The sequence below is a fragment of the Phoca vitulina genome, unplaced genomic scaffold, assembly GCF_004348235.1.
Source record: "Phoca vitulina isolate PV1807 unplaced genomic scaffold, GSC_HSeal_1.0 scaffold1, whole genome shotgun sequence".
NCBI lineage: Eukaryota > Metazoa > Chordata > Mammalia > Carnivora > Phocidae > Phoca > Phoca vitulina.
The window spans coordinates 29,998,074-30,021,833 of NW_022589704.1; the positions used below are offsets into that span (position 1 = coordinate 29,998,074).

The 23,760-nt window shown below is 44.5% G+C and overlaps 1 protein-coding gene across 1 annotated transcript in view; it reads right to left on the reverse strand.

The window, feature by feature from the left end:
• Positions 1–1,331: 1,331 nt before the first annotated feature.
• The window catches only part of PARD3B (par-3 family cell polarity regulator beta), a 999,887-nt gene continuing 977,458 nt past the window's right edge, over positions 1,332–23,760 (reverse strand). The window contains exon 23 of the mRNA XM_032403913.1: positions 1,332–5,973. Within this exon, the coding sequence (XP_032259804.1) occupies positions 5,616–5,973 (358 nt within the window). The 3' untranslated portion in view covers positions 1,332–5,615. The remainder of the gene's footprint in view (positions 5,974–23,760) is intronic.

A 23,760-nucleotide genomic window follows, 5' to 3' on the forward strand; every position in this document is an offset into this window, starting at 1 on the left:
CGTGAGAAGCAGGTTTCTTTGGAGAGAGCTTCTGCTTTCAGTTGGAGCGTGTTGAGTCCAAATGGCCTGTGGAAAGCTCAAGTGGGCACGAGCAGTGGGAAAATGGAAATGCATGTGCCTGGGAGATAGCTCTGAGCTGGAGATTGTGAGCAAATCTCTCCAGAGATGGTAGCTGAAATCTTGGCTGTGAATGAACTTGCCAGAGAGTCTGGGGAGGTCTGAGAACAAGCCAATAAAGAAGCTTGGGAAACAGGGATGGTCACAAGGAGAACCCACTCAGAATCATGTTTCCATAGGCAAGGTAAGAGTGTTGCCAGCATGAGAGAGGAGGGGTCAGCGGTGGCGGATGCTGTGATGAGATGCCCAGATCCCACCTCAAGAATGAAGGACAATTTCGGGTGCCTGGGTGGCTCAGTCAATTAAGCGTCCAACTCTTGATTTCAGCTCAGGTCATGATCTCAGGGTCGCAGGATCGAACCCCATGTTGGACTCCATGCTTAGTGGAGAGTCTGCTTGGAATTCTCTACCCCTCCCCTACCTCAAATAAATAAATCTTTTTTTTTTTTTAAGATTTTATTTATTTATTTGACAGAGAGAGACACAGCGAGAGAGGGAACACAAGCAGAGGGAGTGAGAGAGGGAGAAGCATGCTTCCCGCAGAGCAGGGAGCCCGATGCAGGGCTCGACCCCAGGATCCTGGGATCACGACCTGAGCCGAAGGCAGCCGCTTAACGACTAAGCCACCCAGGTGCCCCACAAATAAATAAATCTTAAAAAAAATAAGAAAGAAAGAAAGAACAATATTCCCAACCTCTGTGAATACCTCTCAAAGATCGTCTCCAGCTGTCAGCCCCCTTTGGGGATTGCCTCACCTGAAGAGAACTGCCCGGTTCTGGGTCCCACCTCCTTCCCGGAAGTAGCCGATACCCACTGACCAACACAGTGGTATAAAGGCCCGGCTTCCTGGTCCCAAGTTGGGACAAGTCTGAAGGGCCACTGTAGCTCCAGGGTTCCCTGTGGAGTTGGCTGAGGCCTAAGCTGGGAGCACATCACTGCTCAGCTTCTCCCTCTGCCCAGCCCTGCTTTCTTGCTCTGCCTTCTGTGGGTACTGAGCCCAAGTACACTCTCAAACAAACAGCCTGCTTTCTCAGCTCCATCTTACACGTGTTTTTTGGGAGCCTGGCATATGACAGAGGTTTTCTCCTCATGTCCTCTGCCCTGTGACGTTGCTGTTCAAGGGTGATCAGGACCAGGCCAACCTATTCATTCATCACATCCTAAAACAAACATGTGGGGAGTGAAAACCAACACTCTGGTGTCTTACTGACCGAATAAAGCTTTATTTTAATGCAAAATAAAATGAGAAAAATTTATATATTCATATATAACAACATCCAAAATGTTTTCTGTGGTACAAATGGGATCATCCTAAAAAGTCTGTAAAGAATTCATTCGCCGCCCCCGTATGCCAAAATATGATTTCACATAATTTATCTTCAGAACTTATGAACAGACTTGGTGTCATAAAAGCACAGGAAAACACTAGAAGAAGTGACTGTATACACAGTGGGGTTTGTTTTTATGTTCCAGTAGTAAACAGCACGGCAGTCCACATCAAGGGAAGAGAACACTCTTCCAGAGCTGAGTCAGCAGTCTTTGGGGTTAGTTCACTCGGCACTCCAGGCTGGGGAGTTAAGCCCATCTTTAAAAGTCAGGCACTGTGTGATTCTATTACTATTTAAGGACATGAGGGAGAAAAGAGTTTCCCTTAGAAGTAGTAGCTGCATATGAGATTCTAGGCTTATTTTAGATATCTACCTTTTATTCTCCTTTTTTTTTCAGAGAGGTGACTTTGTAGGGATACCTTATGGAGACTCCTCTTTCTGGTCTCATTGTGGCATCATTTCCCACTAAGTCGGTGTGAACTGGTAGTGCAGAGAAATACTCCTGTGGCTGTTTCTGGATCCAACTCCCCCCCACCTAATTGCATGAAATCTGGACTTTTTGTTGCTCCTGGACTCAGAAAGCAGTAGGGTGTCTACCCAATTTAGCACCAATTTGAAGGCGGTTCATTGCAGATTTCAGAGTTTAATGTCTATGGGAGTTTTATAGACACACATTCCTATCCAAACTCTGCAAACCTCTCTATCCCCCGAAAGGCTAAGATGTTTCTCCAAAGAAAGCAAATGCTGGGGTTATAGGTTAGGGGAACAAATGCTCTTTAAAGGCTGGATCCTTATGCATATAGACTCTATGCATGTTGTCGGGTACCTTTCCTTCTGAAGATAGTTCAACAAGTTCACGAATCTTTAAAGGGAATAATGAACCATGTTTTAATTTTATTTAGTTGGTGGCACAAATAAAGGTACAATGAAGTCACACACCTCCTTTATCGGGCAGCAGGCAGTTTGCTCCATGGGGTGACAGTGGGTCTGTGGGTCTCATCACACTCTTGATTATAAGATCTTTGCCCCATGCTGTCCTGTGGGGTCAATGCACGTTGACCTACAAATCTAAGAATAACGAGCTTCACAGTAATTTTATTTTCCAATTTTTGTTTGTTACTCAATTATGATTTAAGAAGATGCTCCTGTCTTTGGGATTGCCTTTCATCCATTGATTAATATTGTGGGGAAACAATTTTCTACCAAGAGTGATATTGCCATAGTCCAATGGCGCATGGGGTTAACGGGATGCAGTGTTTCCCTCCCCGGCAGAGGACTGAATTCTCCTGCACCTCAAAGTTTTCAGTGGTCTGCTCCCTTTCCTATTTCTCCTCCTGCAGAAAGGGATAAAACAGAGCTCCATCAAATATCTAGTGACTCAAGGCCAAAACATCATCACCAAAAACATTTCAAGGCCCCAATGACCCAGCGGTCAGATCAGGAGCCAGGTGGGTGTATGTTGGTGGGTTTGCCGCTCGCTCACTGTGTCACTCTGTTCCGGGGGTTATTATATTCTGAGCGACAAGCAGACACCTGATTGAGTCTTTCTAAGACCATAAATTAACCAGGAACTACTTCCTGCTACTGGGCACCTGCTGATTACAGCCTGGTCTTCTAAATACTCTAAACAACCTGTTCTCCTAGAGACTGGGAAAGAGTTCTGCAACTTCTGGGTGGTGACAGTGGAGGACTGGGACACAGGAATTTATAAAGCTTACATTCAAACTGCTCTTCATTGTGGCTTGGCTTCACAGAGCCTCTGTCACACACATTGGGCATGTGTTATACTTCAAGCAAGAAAAGAAAACTGCTATCATCTATTTTTTGTCCACTTTAACAGAACCTTCGCATCCCTGGCTGCCCCCTCAGGATTAACAAGTGTTTTATTGACTTTGTGTACAACACGAACCCATGTTTTGAGCAGCTTGCCCTGAGCCTGGAAGCTGGAGGTATTGTGCTCCCAAGGTGGCAACGTGGTGAAAACATGGGCATTCTTCCTACAAGAGCCCCTGCTCCAACATGCACAGAATATCTCAGCTTCTCGCACTGCCTCTGGCTGACCCTCATGTGGTCTTGGCCTTAATCCAGAAGGAGACTTCTGGATTGGCTACGTCCAATAGCCTAGAGAAATTTGGTTCAACTATGCAACAGACCGAAGAGCTGATTTTTAATGCTCCCCAACACGTTGCATTTCCCTCACTTTATCATTTTCTTCCGGAAAGTTTATTCAGTCTGAGGGGAAAGTGTCATTCAGGATGTTGGCAGAGAAGCCCCGTAGCTCACCTGCACTCACCTCTGGGTGAGCAGGGCACAAAACCGTCAACCTCCTTGCACAAACTGCCGAACAGTGTAAGGTGCTGGCTCAAGAGAGATGGCAGATGGCCAAAACCAACTTGACAAGTCTATTTTTTAAGAGGGCCATAAGTAAATTGTAGTTTAGAAAATGATACCTCTTAAAGTCCAGTAAATAACAAGTATTTATGTCTAAAACCAGCAGTTGCTTCATTCCTGGTAACGCAACTCTATTTTAAATAAAAAAAATAAAAGACTAAACTGGGCTGGATACTCTGTATATTCCGTAATACTATAATTTATTAAACCCTGTCAGTCAGAGGTATTCTAATCTCAGCCAAAATATATCTATATTGAACTCAAGACTTTTATTTATTTATTTTCCCCCTGGAGGGAATGGAGAAGGAGCAGTAAAGGCTTTAAGTCTCTTAAGCATCACTGAACAATTCCAGCTTGCTGTTTTGCTGGTCCTCAGTCTTTTGTTGTGTTCTCATTTGGGGCAGTTTGGACGTTTTAGAAGTCCTGCTGGAATACGTAGGAAATTACTGCAAAACTCAAAGGAAACGTGATGGGTTTTGGAGGGTGGGGTGTCAGCTTTTCAAAGCCCTAAGACCTTCTATTCCAATTGGAGATGCTGACCTCGGTGTTGCCCTGATTTTTGTTACTGAAATACAGCAGATAGATTATTGATCTGGTTTTATGCCTCTTTTCCTTTTCCTTCTGATTTTCTTTCCCCCTTTTATTGCTTTCGCCGTCAGACTTTTCAGAAAGCATTTTTATCTTGCATTCTCCATACCAGGAATCACATGCCTTCACACACACTTGCACGCGCAAGCACAAACACACACCCGTCAGCCACTGCCAGCTCCGGCCCCCTGGTTATCAACCCCAAGGCCACGGTCAGCCCCTCCCGGTCCCCAGGGCAGATGGCACTGTTCGGCACTGACTGTGCAGTGAGTTGGCGTCTCCCGAGCTTTGCTTCCTGCGGGACCCAAGCAGCGGGCCCTCTCTTTCCCAACTACATTTTAGCCCTCAAGTGGGATCCTGAAAGTAGAGGCCCCGGTTATGATAATTACAGGCAGGAGATTTGGGGATGATTCTGAAACTGGATAGCTCTGTGCTGTTGTGCCTGGGATTTGTGGGGAAGGAAGGTGAGGACCACGGGATTTTTGGCCCTCTTAACCCGGTCCTCAGAATATATTCCTTCTGGAAGCCCTGACTGGCTTTGCACATTCTCCCAGGACACTAATACTGCTTCCATATCTTATTTTTTTTTTTAATATAAAAAGCAAGGAAATATAAAATAGTTATACCAAATGAGTGGTACTGAGAGCCTGAGAAATTCTGCAAATAGGGAAATGCAGCCTTCCTCTGGGTATAAACATTTCAAGGAGATCACGAGTCATGTTTGCTGTTGTTTTGTTTTCTCAATGAAAAACTACTCATTTAAGATGCCCATATTTGCAGCCACTCTTCAGACTTAACAGCTTTCGTAAGGGGGCCGAGGCTGAGCCTCTGAGATGGCCTCCGCACTGCCAATTCGATGAGGCTCGTGTGCACCAGGGAGGCCCCAGGTGCGATGTCTCCATTGTTATTTGCCCGTCCACTCTCACTGATCTGAACAATTCTAAATGTACTTCAAATCTCCGGCAGTACTGTCTTTATGAGCCCTGTCCTCTCTCTTCCTTGTGATCCCCCTGCCCTCCTGTCCCCTCCTTTTCCCCTCTGGTCAGCAGTCCAGTGTTGCAACCTCAGTGAGAAAAACCTATCTATACCATGGAGAATTCTGAACAGGAGGAAGGCCTGAAAGTCTAGGAAGGGCAAAGGTGGTGTCACCTGTCTCCCTTTCTGGGCTGGGCTGAGCTTGGTGGTATTCAGCTACACGGCTGCAGTCATGGGGTTCTTCTGCCTGGGATCCTGGGCTCGGTAGGGGTACTGGTCTGGGCTGCCCCCGCGGGGCCCTGGTCTACCCATTTCCTGATAGGCTGGCACTCTGTGGTGCTGAGGAGGGGAAGGTGGGACATCTTGTCGGAAGGGTCCTTTATGCTGGGGGGCTGGCGGAGGAGGGTAATACTGAGGGTAGCGGAGGTCTGCAACCCTCAGATCCGGGGGGCGGGGGTAGCTCCCCTTGGGAGGATGCACGGGATGAGCCCCTGGGTAATATGGAAGCTCCCTTTCCTTGTAGAGCGCTCGAGGTGTTGCCGTCAGATAGTCTATAGGATCAGCTGGTCCTCCCCTGGAAAGAGAAGAACAGACACATATCAGTAGCTACTAAGCTGGCTGCCCAGCTGAAGACCCCACTCCTCAGCCTGCCGTGTAGTTTGGTGTGGTCAAAGACTAGGTCTGGCCCATGGGGTGTGAATAGAAACGATGTGCACCCTTGAAAAGAAGAGGGTGAATTTTCTTCTTCCCCTCTCCCTCCTGCTGGCCATCGGAGTAGCCATTTTAAACCGCATGGAGGAAGCCACATGCTGAGGAAGGTCAAACAACAAGAGGGCAAGGGCCCAAGTCCTTGATATCACGGAGCCCCCTGTCAGCCAGGACTGCTTATACTCAGATTGGTGCCGGAGAGAGAAAGCTACTTCTACCTGGTTTATACCACCGTGTGGTGGCCTTCAGTGTAGTGGCTCAACTGGTTTTCTAAAGAAGGCAGACTTGGGCTCTCCTAAAGCTGCGATGATTTGACCCCTCCTCTACTCTTCCCTATGATGACGGAAGCCTGTCATAGACACAGTGGTAGAAGTGTACAGGTTATTCAGAGTTATAAAGTTCCCGTGGACTGTCCTCACTTCTCTGCTCGGTCTGTGGGGTGCTGTTGACATGGGCCACGGTCTTGGTCTAACTCTGGTTAGCTTCTGTCACATTCCCCATGTGCCCTCCCCTCTCTACAGTTCCTAGAGAAAGTCCTAACCCAGAGCTGGGAATTATCCACCTAGAACTTGATCTAAAGCAATTCTATCAGCAAGCCAAGAAGCACCACCAGGCCAGGAGCAGAGAGGGAAGAGCCGAGCCAGCTGGAAGCTGCGTTGTGTAATGAGTAGGCACACAGAACGGTCCAGGGCAAGAAGAAACACTCACAGAAAGTGACCCTGTCTGGATCTCTCTACTAAGACAACAAGCATCCTCTGATCTGTTTGCTATAACAGAAGCAATACGTCTTTAAACAACGTGCAGATGACTGCATCTTATCTAGCCTGGGGTTAAACAGATGAGTTCTGTTTGCAGCTCTTAAAATCCCATAAACCTTCTGTGTGCATATTTGCCGGATCCTTCCCATTTTCTACTACTCTCCCTTTTATAATTTTTTTAAAGGAAAAGAAAAAGCAACAATAATAATTAATGAAAAGCTCTTCAATGTCAGAGTACAAATTGGGAGAACACTTGAAAGAAATGACAGAGCTGTAAGAATACAGTGTCTGCGGTTAATCAAGCACTGTCAATGAGGGTCAGAATCACCCTGCAATCTGCAGAGTTTGATGTTCAAACAGCTCTGTAAGTTCCCCAAATCAATGAAGGTTTGACAGGCTCCATGTGGAAAGGAGCTTGTGAACACATTCATAACGATGAACAATAGCACTCTCTCCTTTTTGATGTCTTCATTTGGCTATGTATAATAATGAAAGATCCTTGAGCTTGGGGTAATTTAGTTAGAGTTTTCAGATAAAAAAATTAAATTGTTTGTGTACAGGTTATTAGAGCACCAACCGCTATTATTCAGTGCAGTTTGCTTTGCTCTATTTTAAATTGCCCATGACAAATACAGCACAAACGTATAATCTGTCACTCCAGCCCTGGGAAATAAAGGATCAGGGTTACATCTTCCCTTTCCTTTAGAATTTTATTTTTGATTTAGAAAACTTCCAGCATTCATTATATCTTTTGTCGTAAAATATTTTAAGGCCTCCCCCCATTTCTATTTCCTTTTGGTTCATGTTAGAGATTTCCGAAACACTTAAAAAAATATCCTAAACCTGTGCTTTCTCTCGAAACCTACTGAAGCTATTTCTCTGCATGAAGTGAAACATGTGGTTTTTCTGCACTCATTTTAAGCCCTTGGGATAAATCACTGACATTTGCAACACACAAACATTATCTGCCTTAAAATGAACATACAACCAATGCTCCCTCCGGACCCTCTTAGCGGGATTGTTTCCTGTTTAAAATGGAAAGAGAGAAAGGAGGAATTCCAGGCCTTGGACTTTCAGGGTCCTGTGCTCTCCACGGAGATTTCTCTCCTTTAAAACAGAACATTATAAAAGACAGGCACACCTTGTGTTTTTATTTTTTTTTATTTTTGAAGAGACAACCCAGATCAAGTGGTGACGAGGCAGAATCCACCCTGAATGTTGCTGTGACAGCCCAGGGGTGGGGTGGGGGGGCAGTTGTTATCTCTTCTCCCACACCTCACCCCTGAGACTCAACCACCTCTCCCAGCAAGGGGCAGGCAGGCTTCTTCCCCTGGGCAGTTGGGGAAGAACTCTTGAGAGTTCTGTGGACCCATATCCCTTCCTCTGACGGGAGGTTTTATGGCTGGGAGTTTGCTTACATGTGGCAGAAACCAAGTGAGGTAGCTGTTCTTTGTCAAGAAATGAAATCATGGAAACTGTCTTTTCCCGGAGAACTCATCAAAACAGTTATTGTTTTTAATTTTTCATAGTGAAGAAAAACAATGAACTGGCCTATAAAAACACTGTTTAAGGTTCAAAGAGTGCTAGAAGAATTTTCCTTCTTTGATGGGGGGGGCGCTGCAGTTGTTTATAATAACTTTTTCCTCAAAACTGAGCATTTCCTATAGACTTCTGCCAGAGCAACTTCTAAGGGCTGGTGAATATTGTGTGTGTGTATGTGCGCACACACAGACCCCCTGACAGAGACACACACACACACAAAAGAATGATTTTTAAACAGGAAAAAAATAAAGCCCTCCTCATTAACTTGTTAAGATATAGAAAGAAGGACAAGGAGCTGAAATTTTAGCTTTGTTGATCTTGAATTTCCCTTTTGTATATTTGGGTGAAATTTAGCGTTTGTAGGAAAGCACAAAAACCAGTCCATTCTGAGTCCTAAGAAATGCTTATCATGGCGACCGGTGTTGCACGTTCCCGGCCAACTCTGAGAAATCCAGGGGCAGCTTCCTCCAGAGACTATGATGAAAACAAGGACCCAAACAGCAAATGTATCGGTACTTCCAGACCCCTCGTTTTGCAGGTGACCTCATGAGTTTTATTTGTATGTATTACTAATTTTCTTAAAAATACTTTCAATTGAAACATCTCACTCAGGAACCATATTTACCTACAGAAGAAGAACGAGTCTGTATTTGCTTTCTTTATATACCTCTTTGAGGAGGCGATCATGAAAATATCTTTACTTTTAAAATTTTGTTGTTTTTTTTCCCACATTTTTCACGGTTTACTCTTTTTCCTATTTTATTCTTGATTAGGCTCATTTCTGGAGGCCAAAAGGCTTCAGCTTTTGATTGGAAAACTCATAGGAACTCTCTCAGTTACGCGGTTTCCAATCACATAGGTGCAGATGCATGCAATAATGATTGCTAACCTTTAAGCCTAAACATGACAAGGTTGTATGGTGTTGATATGTGAAGAAACAATAACAATCACTTTCTTTACATGAGATTCTCTTCTTTTTGCCAGCTCAGTATGTCACTATTTTTCATTGAGCAAAAAAGGGGCTGAAAATCAGAGGCTAAGCAGGTCAGATAGCCAGCCCCCGGGTACCAACAGTCTTCACTCTATGGAAGGATGGAAGGCAAGCTTCTACATTTGCTAAGGCAATCCTGTATGGGGAAAGGGCTCAGTATTGGAAAGACTGAGTCACTGGCAAAACCTTTTAGCTGGGAATGAGGTGGCTATACTTACTGGAATAGAAGACAGGCCATGAGCAATTGTGAATCCTCCGATCTGCCCCTGCTCTGCCCCCGACCTCCCTCCTCGATTACAAAAAAAAAAAAAAAATCTCTTTTTTCTGCATTCACCACAGTAGGTCATTCTCACCTCATGTGGGTGAAAGACTAGTTATATACTGACCTAGAGCACAAACATCTTGAACGAACTGAGTCTTATATATCTAGTGATCTCCCTCTGAGCTTAGCACACGGCTTTGCACATCCTAGGTGCTCCATAAACGTGTGTTGAATTTGTTGAAGAGGGTTTAAAGTCAAGAGAAAACCCACAAACATGCACAATAACCACAGACGGTCAGAAGTGTGGAAGGGGTAGAAATAGGTCAGTGAGTAAAAAAATAAAAGGAGGTAGCAGACTCTCATTGAGAGCCAGAGATTGGCAAAGGTCGAGGTAAGACTGGTTTCTATTCCTTCCTCCCTGTTTAATTGAGAAATAATTGACATACCTCACTTTGTAAGTTTAAGGTGTACAGCATGATGGTTTGATTTACAGCTATTGTGAAATGATTACCACAGTAGTTTCAGCTAACATCCACCTTCTCATATAGACATGACGAAAAGAAAAGAAAGGAGAATAAAGGGAAAAAAACTCTCCTTGTGATAAGAACTCTTAAGATTTACATTCTTAACAAGCTACCTTATATCATATGGCAGGGTTAGCGGTAGTCATCATGTTGTACATTACATGGTCTCTAATTTTTAAAGAAGGAAAGAGGGATGGAGAAAAAGATGGTGGGCTGAAAAAAAGGGTTGGATTGGGTCCAACATGGAATGACTATAAACTTGATCAGGGCATGGGTTCTTATATTTGTCTTGTTTGCCAAGAACCAAAGTATACTCCATTGTCTTATATAGTACTGGAAACATCGTATGTGCTTAATAAATCTTGGGCTCACATTTAATTGCCTTGACTTGCCAGTCATGTGAGGTCAACATGTCTAAGTAGTACAGGTTAAGTGTATTTATTCAAGAATCAGGTACGGACTGTGTTTATTATCATCCGGCAAAGAAATTTTCTTTGTTTCTGTCATAGACACAATAATCTAGGAACACTATAATGTATGCAATTAAAAATCCAGTACACAGGATCTCAAATAAAGGCCTTAGGGAGATAATGTCAAAGGTGACAGCCAGGTGCAATCACCAGCTTCAAGTACCTGGACTTGAGGATTGATGAACACGAACCGGAGGTAGAGGTGATGTCCAGTTCCCATCGGTCACAGCACTTCCCAACCTTTTCTTTACCAGAATACACATGATGGATGACTTTCATATAAGCCACTCAAGCTCCAGAGAGGCAGAAGCTAGGATTATGCAAACTTCCCAACCACCTGTGGGAACACAACGCCCTTCCCTCCCACTCAAGAAAGAACAAGGGGATTCAAGTGAGTGGGAGCAACATTATTGAGGGAGGAAACTCAAGTCTGTTGTAATTTATCAAAATAAATTATTTGCAACCTTCAGTTCAAGTATCAGTAACGAATCCCTGCAATACAGAGCTGATCATAATTCACTTATGTGTCTCAATGCTGAGCTTAAGAACCATCACTGTCTCTCATCCAATGAGCTCCTTTTAGGAGAAGGAAGGGCAGGTGAGGTTGAAGAACAACAGGGAGAAACAACGGAGCTTGAGACACATTTAGTGACTAGAAGAGAGTCTGCTTCGAGAAGGGATACGTTTAACAGGCATAAAAATAAGGTAAGCAGTAAAAAGTGTGAAAGTCATAAAGAATTTATGAGAAGAGGTGAGTACGTCCACCTTTGGCATAAGCATGGGATTTCTCACTCAAGGAGAAGCTTCCAAAAGGCAGAATCTTGTTCCTCTTAATTTCTGTAAAATACCACGCGTGCTTTTAGCAGCTAACACAAAGACAATTTCTTAACTTTTCCAAGATAGCCTTTGTGGATTTCCTTTTTTGGTAATAACTGGCTGTGCCCAAATTTGGGGTTCACATGGGAGGAAGTAACATGACGTGGAACTCTGGGTGCTCCGAGGGGTACCTGTACCCCTTGGCAGAAAGTCGACATCTGGCAAAGCCATCCTCCTGTTAAGCATGCCACACATGCATTATTTAGCAGCTGAGCTGAGATTGAGGCTTTGTTCTGTAGTTCTTCTACAAATATGGTAAAGCTAAAAGGAAATCAGCACAAACTAATACACTCGTAGGCACTTGAGTTGCCCATGTGATGTAGCCAGAGATGCTTTTAGTCTGTGTTTGGAATTCCTTCAGTGTCAGGTTTCTAGTTACCAGCCCCTCACCCTTCATTCTGGCATGAATGTGGTCAGCCAGGATTAGCAGAACCCTCTGCGATGTGTGTTACATAGCTTTGATTTCTACAGATTTCACAGAATCATAAAATATAATGATCATTTGATGGCCGGTGTTGTAGAAATGATTTTGGGGGAAAAAAATCTCCTTTTCATCACTCACATTTCCCATTGCGTTATGAGGAGAGGGCTCTTACTCTTTGTTAAGAACTGGAGTGGGAATCGAAGGATCAGTAGACGCTTTTGGCCCTGGTTAACACCAAGGAAATGTTTGCGAAGAAAATGAAGGTGGAATGATAATGACTCAGGGCTCAGAAGACATGTCTAAAACAGTTTAAGACAGTGATTTCGATCGCCCACATTTAATGCCTTTTTGGTGCATTTTTCAACAATGACCGCAAACACATGATTTTAGCTATTTCCCAACTGCATGCGCCACGAAGATGGGATCTGATGGAACCCTGTAGCAGATGTTATCTGGAAAAGGGTCCCTGAGAGTGTTTCATCCTACCAGATGGTGGGAGGTATTCCCTAAAAATGGTCCTGCACAAATAATTTCCTTTATGAGAGGGTGTGAGGTTTCTAGTGGGTGCTGAGGACGGTCAGGAAGGGCTGCATGAAAGCATAGGAGGAGAAGGAATCCTGTGGAAAGCCAGACTGTTGTGAGTGGCCACAAAAAAGTAAATCTATCTGAGCAATAGCTGCAAATAATCACCCTGTGGTCTTTTTAACCACCGAAGAGGTTTTATCTAAAGAGAATGGCAACCAAAGGAACAAATCATCATAACTTGTTAGGCCACTCAAATCATCTCTCTCTATTTTAATGGTAGTCTCCGAATTTCATTATCAAACACTGAGGATTTCATCCAATTGTCATGCAAGAGACAATTTCAAGGTCAGACTTGGAGGGCCAGAGTGTAGGGTCCAGAATTCTAAAGACAGTTTCGCCTGCCCCTTAGGAGAAGCACTATGCAGCTTCTTGTCTACGGTTTCTGCCCGGACAAAGGACATTCTAGGGGAAAAACACACTGTTCATGAGGGCTGCTTTCTCTTGATCAATTTAGATCATATCTATTTTCAGAGTCATACATGCAATTTTTGGATAAGATATTCATGTATCTTATCCAAAGCGAGTCATATATTCATATCACTGCCACATCTTCGCCTGCCCCCTGTCCCTCTGCCGTTGATTTCTAAAGCCTGGGCAATAGGAAGACTTTGGATGTAAACCACCTATTTCTTAGATCTTAGATCATCAGAATCCCCTCAGATCATCAGAATCCCTCTTAGATCATCAGAATCCCTCTTCACTAAGGGCAAGGACCACAGTGAAGGAGTTTTAAATACTTCCATGTTCGTGGTGTGTGTGTGTGTGTGTGTGTGTGTGTGTGTGTGTGTGTGTGCGTGTGTGTGGAAGGGCTTCTCTCTATATCATTTTATTAAGACCACAGAGAATCCTGCCACCGCAATTCTCCTCCCCTGCAATTCAGAAGCAGAAATGTAAGTGCTGAGAAGGGTGCTCCTACTGTCCTTGATGAGCTCAGGAATAAGCTTCAGAAGCTTGATTTAGAATCACAGAGATCTGAAGCCCCTGGAGCACTTTCCTGAAGGCCTCCAGCAGGCCAGATTCTGTCCCAGCATTTTCTCCACATTAATGTGTTCGTTCCTTTCAACAGCTCTATAAGGTAGGTACTATTATCATCCCTGGTTTGCCGATGAGGCAACTAAAGAACAGAGAGGTTAAGTAACTTGACCCAAGTCACATAGGAAGTAGCGACCCGGAGGCTGCATGCTTAACCACTAAGCTAGCCCGTGCAGCCTCTAACCTCTCTTGCTCCTCACTGCTCACAGTGTGCCCAGTGGAGGCAGATGAGAGGAATCACAGACATTCTGCTGACACTGCCTGGGGAACCGTGGGTGAGTAGGAAGTAGCTGAGTGTGGAGAGGCTGTTTGGAGCCTGGTCATGGAGGATCATAATACCAGAGGTGGTGTGGGGAGGATGAGGAGTGTGATTTTCATTCAGTAGGATTTGGAGCAGGGGAGTGATGTGAATTACCTGTGGGACGGGGTGGCATGACTCCACTTGGAGGCTCCTTAGGCACCTCCAACCTTCCAGGTGCAAAAGTAAATAATTACCTCTCTCCACATCCGCTGCCCCTCCAGTGACCCCTTTGGAGAATGACAATCTACACAGTCAGCTATACCAAGAAATGGAGACTCCCTCCCTGTCATCCCCTCTCCCGCCAGACACTGGATTCTAGAAATGCTCTCTTAAATGTTCTTGGCTGTCCATTCTCACTGCTCAGCCTTACTCTCAGCTCAGAGCTCCTTTCAGCTGGACGAGCAATAGCACGTTAGGGTGAGCAATAGTACGTTAGGGCAAGCAATAGTACGTTAGGGTGAGCAATAGTACATTAGGGCAAGCAATAGTACATTAGGGCGAGCAATAGTACGTTAGGGCGAGCAATAGTACTTTAGGGCGAGCAATAGTACGTTAGGGCGAGCAATAGTACGTTAGGGTGAGCAATAGTACATTAGGGCAAGCACTAGTACGTTAGGGTGAGCAATAGTACATTAGGGCAAGCACTAGTACTTTAGGGTGAGCAATAGTACATTAGGGCAAGCAATAGTACGTTAGGGTGAGCAATAGTACATTAGGGCAAGCACTAGTACTTTAGGGTGAGCAGACCGGCAGGCGGAGCTGTGGGCCAGCCTCACCAAAGAGCAGTTCACCGTTGTTGAGCCAGGTGCACGTGAATCCAAAGGACAGTTGGATTTTGTGCACATCAAGCCAGTTGCCACCAACTCTGAGGCAACTTGGAGCACGTCATACTGACTCTCAAACGAAAACATGGCACAGTTTGTAAAGGCGGGCGAGATTAGTTTTCTTTTGGGGACTGTGTGATCATTTGCATTTTTTGGACGGGATACTCTCAAATGTAAATCCTGACACTGGGGAAGAATTTTTCGCCTGTACCTAAATATAAGGTCTGCCATAAGCTTTTTTTTCTTCTCCTTAACATCAGGTAGTCTTTTCTCCCAAATTTGTAAGACTAAGTGAGGCTTATATAACATATTTCATAAAACTCTGGGTTCGCTTTCTGCCTTAAGAAATGAGCATGTTAGTCTTTCTGACTGGTGTGAGGTGGTATCTCATTGAGGTTTTGATTTAGATTTCCCTAATTAACAAGTCAGGAAATGACAGATGTTGGCGAGGATGCGGAGAAAGGGGAACCCTCCTACACTGTTGGTGGGAATGCAAGCTGGTGCAGCCACTCTGGATAACAGTATGGAGGTTCCTCAGAAAGTTGAAAATGGAGTCACCATATGACCCAGCAATTGCACTACTGGGTATTTACCCCAAAGATACAAATGTAGGGATCCGAAGGGGTACGTGCACCCCAATGTTTATAGCAGCAGTGTCCACAATAGCCAAACTATGGAAAGAGCCAAGATGTCCATCAACAGATGAATGGATAAAGAAGATGTGGTATATATATACAATGGACTATTATGCAGCCATCAAAAAAAAAAAAAGAAATCTTGCCATTTGCAATGACGTGGATGGAACTAGAGGGTATTATGCTGAGCGAAATAAGTCAATCAGAGAAAGACATGTATCATATGATCTCACCGATATGAGGAATTCTTAATCTCAGGAAACAAACTGAGGGTTGCTGGAGTGGTGGGGGGTGGGAGGGATGGGGTGGCTGGGTGATAGACATTGGGGAGGGTATGTGCTATGGTGAGCTCTGTCAATTGTGTAAGACTGTTGAATCACAGACCTGTACCTCTGAAACAAATAATACATTATATGTTAAAAAAAAAAAAGATAGCAGGAAGGGAAAAATGAAGGGGGGGAAATCGGTGGGGGAGACGAACCATGAGAGACTATGGACTCTGAGAAACAAACTGAGGGTTCTAGAGGGGAGGGGGGTGGGGGGATGGGTTAGCCTGGTGATGGGTATTAAAGAGGGCACGTACTGCATGGAGCACTGGGTGTTATATGTAAACAATGAATCATGGAACACTACATCTAAAACTAATGATGTAATGTATGGTGATTAACATAACATAATAAAACAAAATTAAAAAAAAATGAGCATGTTAGTATTAGTGTTTAATTTATAAGGTAGTTGAAGCAACAAATGGACCAGGGACCAATATAAAGATGAGGAGAGCTGGGTTTGCTTTTGGGTAGGAAGAATTGGAGCTCAGCCCCTCCACATACTGCCTTGATTTCATCTCCGTACAGGCTTCCTGTGAAAAGGGCTTCCCTCATCCTGCTCTCAGTAGTGACCTGAGCTTCTTGGTCCCACCCTCCATTGGAGAGGGCACACCGAAGGAGGTACGGCCTGGTCCCAGAGCTCCACTCAGGGGGAGGCTGGATTTTGGTAATGGATTCAGCCACAGTTGTATTTGGGTATATTTTGGAAATTTATAGTCTCACCATCTCCCTGATGCCCAGCACCAAGGCTATCGGCCCGTTCTCCAACTTCCACCAGGTAATCAATGGAAGCGCTTTTGGCCTCTCCGTGGCAATTCTGATGTGGAGTTGAAGCACCTCATGACAATTTTCACCAAAGTGCGGAGGGTAATTCTGGGCCTTCATCTCCTGTTCTGTGCTAAGCAGGTGCCAGAGCCCAAGGCTGGGCCTGTTGGGCACGCAGGCGGCTCAGCCCTTGGCCCCCATTCAGTCTGCCCGTCTGGAATCCAGCTCATTATTTGGCAGAGAGCTTTGGAGATGGCACCAGCATGATAGGTTCTCTATAATATCACATTCTATTCAGCTTTCATTTTTGCAGATGAAATGGATTTATAGCACAAAGGTTGCTGAACCGTATTGTCGAAATGATTTTCAACAAATAATAAAAGTTATTAAGAGAGTCTCGGGTGCCAATGACTAGTGCTAAGCTCGCCCAGCTGGCCTTGGTCTCTTCATCCTCCGACTGATCATTACATGGCTGGTAAAGACTGGTTACTAATGTCATTACAAGCCTTTTACTTTCAAATCTCCTTTTATTGAAATCCGAGCATTCTTGTTATTTCTCTTTTTGCGGTAGCATAGCCCGGCTGTCAGCCCGGCTTCTGCGGGTTCCATGCTTGCCTTTGATGCTGGTAAAATTGGGCAGCTAGCCAATCAAGGCTTATCATAGCTCACACTGATTGGGGCTATGAAATTACTCTGCTCTCATCATGACTCTGTCTTCATCATCATCATCATCATCATCATCTTCTTCTTCTGTCTCCAGTGTTCTTGTACTGTTATTGTCCCGAGCCCTTCCGCAAGCCCCCTCCCCCGTCCCCGCCTCTACTCCTTTTAGTGAACTAGTATGTGGGTCCAGAGCCATTGATGAGTGCTTTTAAAAAAGACAGAGCAAGATAAGCTTTTATTGTGAGTGAGCTCCTTCAGATGTTATTTCATCTTACATTTGTTCTCTAACTCCCTGATTTATTGATTTATTCCTTGAGCAATTCGAAGAAAACTGTAAATTTACCCTGGCTCCTATTTCTCTGAGCGCTGCCTCGCTCTCAGCGGTATTTGGTGCCAGCATATGTGCCAAATGAAGTGATTTCCCCCTGTTTTAGCACATGCATTCTATTATCAGCACGGCGGCAACCTCATTTCTTACAACCAGTCACGAAGCTGAAGCTTTAATAATTTAAATAAAAGCTTATCATAGAAAAGCAAATATTTACATGTTTGAGTCGTCTAATTTAAAGAAATTAATTAAAAGTAAATGCCGAAGTGATTTAAAACTAAAGAGCCATTACCAAATAAAATGTTATTTACCATTTGCCCCACGCCAGCTTGTTTTTGAACTTGGGGAGAGATGGGATTCCAGGCTCAATCTTTGCTGTTTGGACTTTTTAAGGCTTCAGGCTGCCAGCCCTTTTGGAACTAGATCTCACTCGCCTGTGAGGGTGGGAGGCGCTCTCAGGATGCACTTCAGGGTCGCGGGGAGAGAGGAGACGCTGAGACCGAGACAGAGATTGGGCTTGGACCGGGCAAGGCACCCCACAGAAATACCATCCAGGTGCCTTGCCTTCTCCTGAACCTCAATGACCTCATACGTGAATTGGGGATAGCAGGACCTCCTTTGCTCCCCTTGCAGAAACCGAGTAAGAACAAACAGACCAATTACACTGAGATCCTCAATACTTGTTGAGTTTGAAGTTACACTCAATCGCTTTTACAAGAAAGAAAACTGCATCTTCTATAGGGAGTTTAAGGTAACTGTCCAGACCTAGAATGAGCAAGTAAATTCGTAAGCAAATCTAAAATTTATGACGGACTGCGAAGGGACCCTCTGTGTCCCACTCCGTATTAATATGCAACGGTGCAGGAAACCCTCCATCAGACATTGCAACTTAAAAGTCATTACAATGAATATATATATATGAATATATAAATATGAATATATATACATGCACCACATAAATTCATATATAGTCACTATATATGTTCAATATTCTTGTATAGCATATATATATGTGGAGAGAGAGAGAGGCTCACATATTTTTAAAAAATTCAGCTAGTTGCTGACATTGGAACATTGAGGGCTTTCACATAAATATTCAGCTTTCCTGTTTTTCTTTAAACTCAGGCCTTGACTTCCTTTAAGATGATACTCAGCTGGAGCCACCCCTGGGGGTAGGGCTTAGTGCCCCTCAGTTTCTCCTCCTGCCTGCTTCTCTCCTTGGAGGCTCCCACCTGCCCCTGTAGCTCTTAGGGCTGTAACCCCACCCCCATTTCTGCATCACCGGATTTGGGTCACAGCCTCCAGCTGACATGTGTATGTTATCCAAATTCCCCACTTTGAAGAGCAAAAGTGTCCTGGGAAGTACACTGACTTGTCTATTACCATACCTGGTCCACCTGTAAATCTTTAACAATAAGTTCTCCATCAAGACCTCTGTGCAAGAGGGCCACCTGGGTGGCTCAGATGGTTAAGCATCTGCCTACGGCTCAGGTCATGATCCCAGGGTCCTGGGATGGAGCTCCACGTCTGGCTCCTGGCTCGGCGGGGAGCCTGCTTCTCCCTGTCCCTCTGCCTCTCCCCTGCTCATGCTCTCTCTCTCTCTCCCTCTGCCTCTCCCCTGCTCATGCTCTCTCTCTGTATCTCTCTGTCTCAAATGAATAAATAAAATCTTAAAAAAAAAAGACCTCTGTGCAAGAGACAGCTGCAGCGTGGAGACGGGGCCCCGGGTCGGAACTGCAAAGACTGGGTCATATCCCAGGGGGTTTCAGACAAGTCATTTTACTTACCTAGACCTTATCTTCAACGCTGTAAAATGAATAGGTGCCCCCCAGTGAGTCACCCAGGGTTACAATTTCAGGACCCTTCCAGGAAACCACACAGGCTCCAGTCCAAACTGACCCGAGGTCACAGTGCTGCATTTCAGCCTGACCTCTGCCTGTGACCCTGGCTGGACTTCTTCACTTATCTGTGCCTTGGTTTCTCCATCTGTAAAGCAATATGTGCTTTTCTTCTCACAGAAGAGAGGGCAATGATACGAGTGAAAGCACACTGGAGGAAAGTTGGGGTAAAAAGAATCTCAGATCTTATGTGACGCTGGTGTCTCAAAGGTTATAGGTATGAAGGGAAACTTGCCTTGCCTAATGGGATTTCTGGATCAGAATTTACGCTCCCCATGAGAGGCATTATGCAGATATCGTCCTGGCCCACAAGGCGAGACTGTGCAAACCCTTGGCAGAGAATACCAGACCTCAGGTAAAGAAAGGGGAGGCGTGTCCCCTTTCTGAAAACCTAGACTCTAACTTACCTCCTCGCTCCATGCATTTTATGAGGAAAATCTGCAGTTAACTGTTATCAGGTGGTTAAGCAAGTTGATGAGGTGTAAACTAGCCCTTTAATTGTTTTATTTACAACATACTTATCCTGCCCTAACATCTCACTGGGGAATTCTCTACTTAGTTGATTAAGTTGAGTGAGGGTTAGTGAACTACAATTTGGTAAAACCAGAAACAGAAAAATACCTGCTGGATTTTAGCGATTTTACAGTAACTTGTAAGTAAGTGTGGAACACACTCGGTGGGCGTTCAAAAAAAGGTATCATCAATAACAACAACAACAACTAATGGATTAAATTGTTAATTACCTCCATCACCACCATTAAAAAAATAATAACCTGGAAAATCAAGATGGTGGAAAATAACTAAACTTAAATCCATTTGTTCTTCTCTGGGTACTATTTCTCATAGAAAGAAATAGCTTCAGGGGAAAATTTCATTTGTCAGGGACAGGCACTCAGAATTGCCTTTAGAAGCCAAGTGCTTACTTAAGAAATAATCCTCTTATCGTTCCTCTGTAGTTCTAAATCTGGACAGACGAAACTCGTAACGTTAACCTAGCCCCGAGGGCCATCTTACACGTTAGTTGGTGACAGTGCTCTATGATCCCCCGAACATCAAGCACCTACAGAAAGCTATGAGCCCCAATGTCTATCATCTGGGATCTTACCAACCAACTGAGGGGACAAAGAACCAGATGAAAGACGAGACAGGGCACATATGCTCAGTGCCTTGGGACACCTGCTGTAGCCAAGGGTTCTGATGAGCTGTGGCACTGGAGGAATCTGGAAGAAGAGCTGGGTATGAGTGACAGAGACAGGGACGGGGAGAGAGGATGACCCTCTCTGATAACAGGAGGCCGCTGAAAACCTGCAGGATGCTGGGCAGAAACTCTCAGAGGCCAAGAAAGTGCTCTTGTTTTTAAGTGTCAAATCTGACCTGTCCTAGCTATCATTTCTTCCTGATCCCTTATATCTGAATCAGATGCCCCTCTTGTAAACTTCTCGATTGTCATGATTGATTTAAATGTATATGGTAAGATTACATAAGGTCACGGAAAATCTTGAATATAGTGCAGACTTTATGTTTGCTTAGGGAAAGTTCTGCCTCTACGGAATTGCTAGCCACTATAACTAAGTACCTGTTTTCTTATTTGACCCCCAATAAACTGAGCTTCATGATGGTAGGTACTATTATTGAGTTCATTGTTGACTTCCCAGTGTCTGGCACATGATAAGCCCTCACTGCAATATTTAGTAAATGAATGTTCTCTGGTGCTTCCTGGGGTGGAAAAAGGGTCCTCTTTTCTTTAAACTGAGTGGGCGTTAGACTTGCCGACTGAGGAAAAACACCATGCCCATTTGAGTTTCAGCCTTGTATCTGTCTCTCCTGGCAGCTGACATCTTGCTGGTTGCCTAGTGACCAAGCACTTGTCTCGACGCCGGCTTTTGTAAATAGGTTTCCAGCGTGATGGTGGGCTCAGCCTCTCTATGGTCAACAAGAGCACTGCTCTCGGAGTCAAAACTCCTGGTTTCAAGTTCCGGCTCGGCCACTGGCTTTGAGTGGAAAATGGCCATGTTCACTTTCTTCGCTCGAAAGTGGAGGTTATAATGCCAAGCCCACAGGGTGATCAATCATTAGAGGCGTGTGGAAAAGCATGGTATAACTGACAAAGCCCTGTTCAGTTGTAAGATATCATAAGTATTAGTAGTACCCCTTCACTTTCTCCAGGCCTGAGGTTGTGCCCTGCCCATTAAAATCCTTCAAGGAATAAGGTCCTAGCCCTGAATCTTAACGTTCAAGGCTGGGTGACTTCATTTGTTGCCCCCTTCCTAATGCCAATAGAGTCTTTATCTTTGGTCTTTTGCCATCTTTCAGGCTGTGCTCCTTTCTGCTTGTTGGGATCTTGAATTTTTGTCCAAACTGGATAGACTTCTAGGTGTCTTCTGGCTACAATCACCTACAATTCTGCCTTCTCTCCTTCTGCCGGGGCCTCTCCTGATCTCTTCTATCTCCAGGGATGTCTGTGTTCAGGTCTCAGCTAACTTTGAGCTGAGCAGCCCTGACCATCAACACAGATCCCGCTATGAGCATCAAGAGATGCAACAGCAGGGGAGTTAGGTGCTTATAGTTCTGGCCTTTCACTTAATGGACATGTGAGGTTAGGACAGTTGCTTATCCTCTATGATAGTCTGTTTCTTCATGTGTGAAATTGGAACTGTAAGGGTTACCTGTCTCACTGGCTAGTCAGAGGGGTTAAGTTAGAAAAAGCACTGGAAAGCACTTAGCACACTACCTGGGCATGGTAAGCAATTGGTAAAGATTGGCTATTATTATCATTATTATTTTTCTCTCTGCTCCAACTTTTTATTGCTTATTCCTTATTCCATAATGTTTTGCATGCTTTTCTCAGTCTTCCAAATACTCAAATATGTCTAGAGGCCTTTTTCTCTCTAAAAATCTGCTTTCTCCAGATGGAAATGAGGCAAGTTATCACCACTTTCCCAAAACTTGTGGACTATGTTCGTTAAAAAAAGATAACAAAATACACTGAAATATATACGCTCTAAACAGTTGTTCTTTTTTGTGTAGTCTTGGTTATATCCTTTATGTCTTATTGCTACTTATTCGTGTGTCCACACTGATGCCACCTCTTGGAGAGCTGCTGGAGGACTTGGATTGTGGGCTGTCCACGTCTCTGAGAAGGATCAACACAAGTTATAGACACATGCACCCAAAGCCAAAGGAAGCTGGGCTGCAGCCAAAAGACCATCAAGGATGGTCTTGAAAAAGACATAATATCCTCCATCTCTCTTGTCCTTTTCTTTAATATCAGACTATCTGGAGGGATGAAACACTGGATTATATTTACTTGAGGAAGCATTCCTGAAGCCTGTGGGTTAGACGACAAGCAGATCCAGAAGTAGAAAATGGTTTGGTGCATTGGTCTGATGGACAATTTTTTAGGGGTTTAGCACTCATTCTTCCTTTTATGAGTGTGTAACAGGAGCTTCTACTTTCCTCTTTCATCCTTGATTCTACCTTTCCTTCTTCCCTTGTTATCACACTTGGGACAGTGGGAAGTTGCTGGTTTTCCTGCTTCGTATCAGTCCCCCCTTATCCTGGTGATAGTATTCTGTTCGTTTGCGAGTTGTACCATGCCTACTCCCAGTCCATGTGGTTCAGGTGGAGCGACTGTACCCATGACTCCGGAGGTGGCATGTAACTTAGGCCTGGCCATCAGAACATTCCACCCCGCTGGCTACAGTGATCATCTATGGTTAAGTACGTAATCTGATCTCAGCAACCTGGGACAATTCTAGGACTTCCACTGGATACGTTGAAATGTGAGATTCCCTTTCTTATGGGAGTGGCTGAGAAGACAGGAAGATAAGCTTGGTGCTTTGGGCAGCTGTCTGGAACCCCAGGGTGGGTGAGTTTGCCTGGGAATGGAGCTAGCAGAGAAGAAAGCAGAGTCAAGAGATGGGGAGAAGGACACCAGCTCCTGAGGGCAGTCTGAGTTAAGTTTACCCTTGGACTTTTTTGTTATATTTGCTAGTAGATTTTTTTCCCATCTTGCATAGAGAGGCATATCTGAATACTTAATCTAAAAGGAGACCAATGATCAACAATGCTTAACCTGTTGTTTGTGTGTGGAGGAGGGTACCTAATGGTTTAAACACAAGTTCTACAGGATAACATACTTCGAATGGCATTCACTTTAGAAACCACCTGGGGAGGGAAAAGCTTCCTTGTAGCTCATGTTGCCTCAGCTTGGCACAGTTCCCAACATCTCCAGAGTGGAGAAGGTGCAAAGCAAAAGGTCTAGAATAATTCCCTCTTTAAACCGCAATAAAGAGGGTGTTAGGTGGGGAAAGAGAGGAACCATGCCATATGGGAGGGTGCCTGATGGGCTGATGGGTTTTTGGTCTGGGAAAAACTTCCCCTAGGTTTCAATGCCTGTGTCTGTGACTAACTGTCATAACTCCATGTGCAATTAAGTTAGTCTTGTTC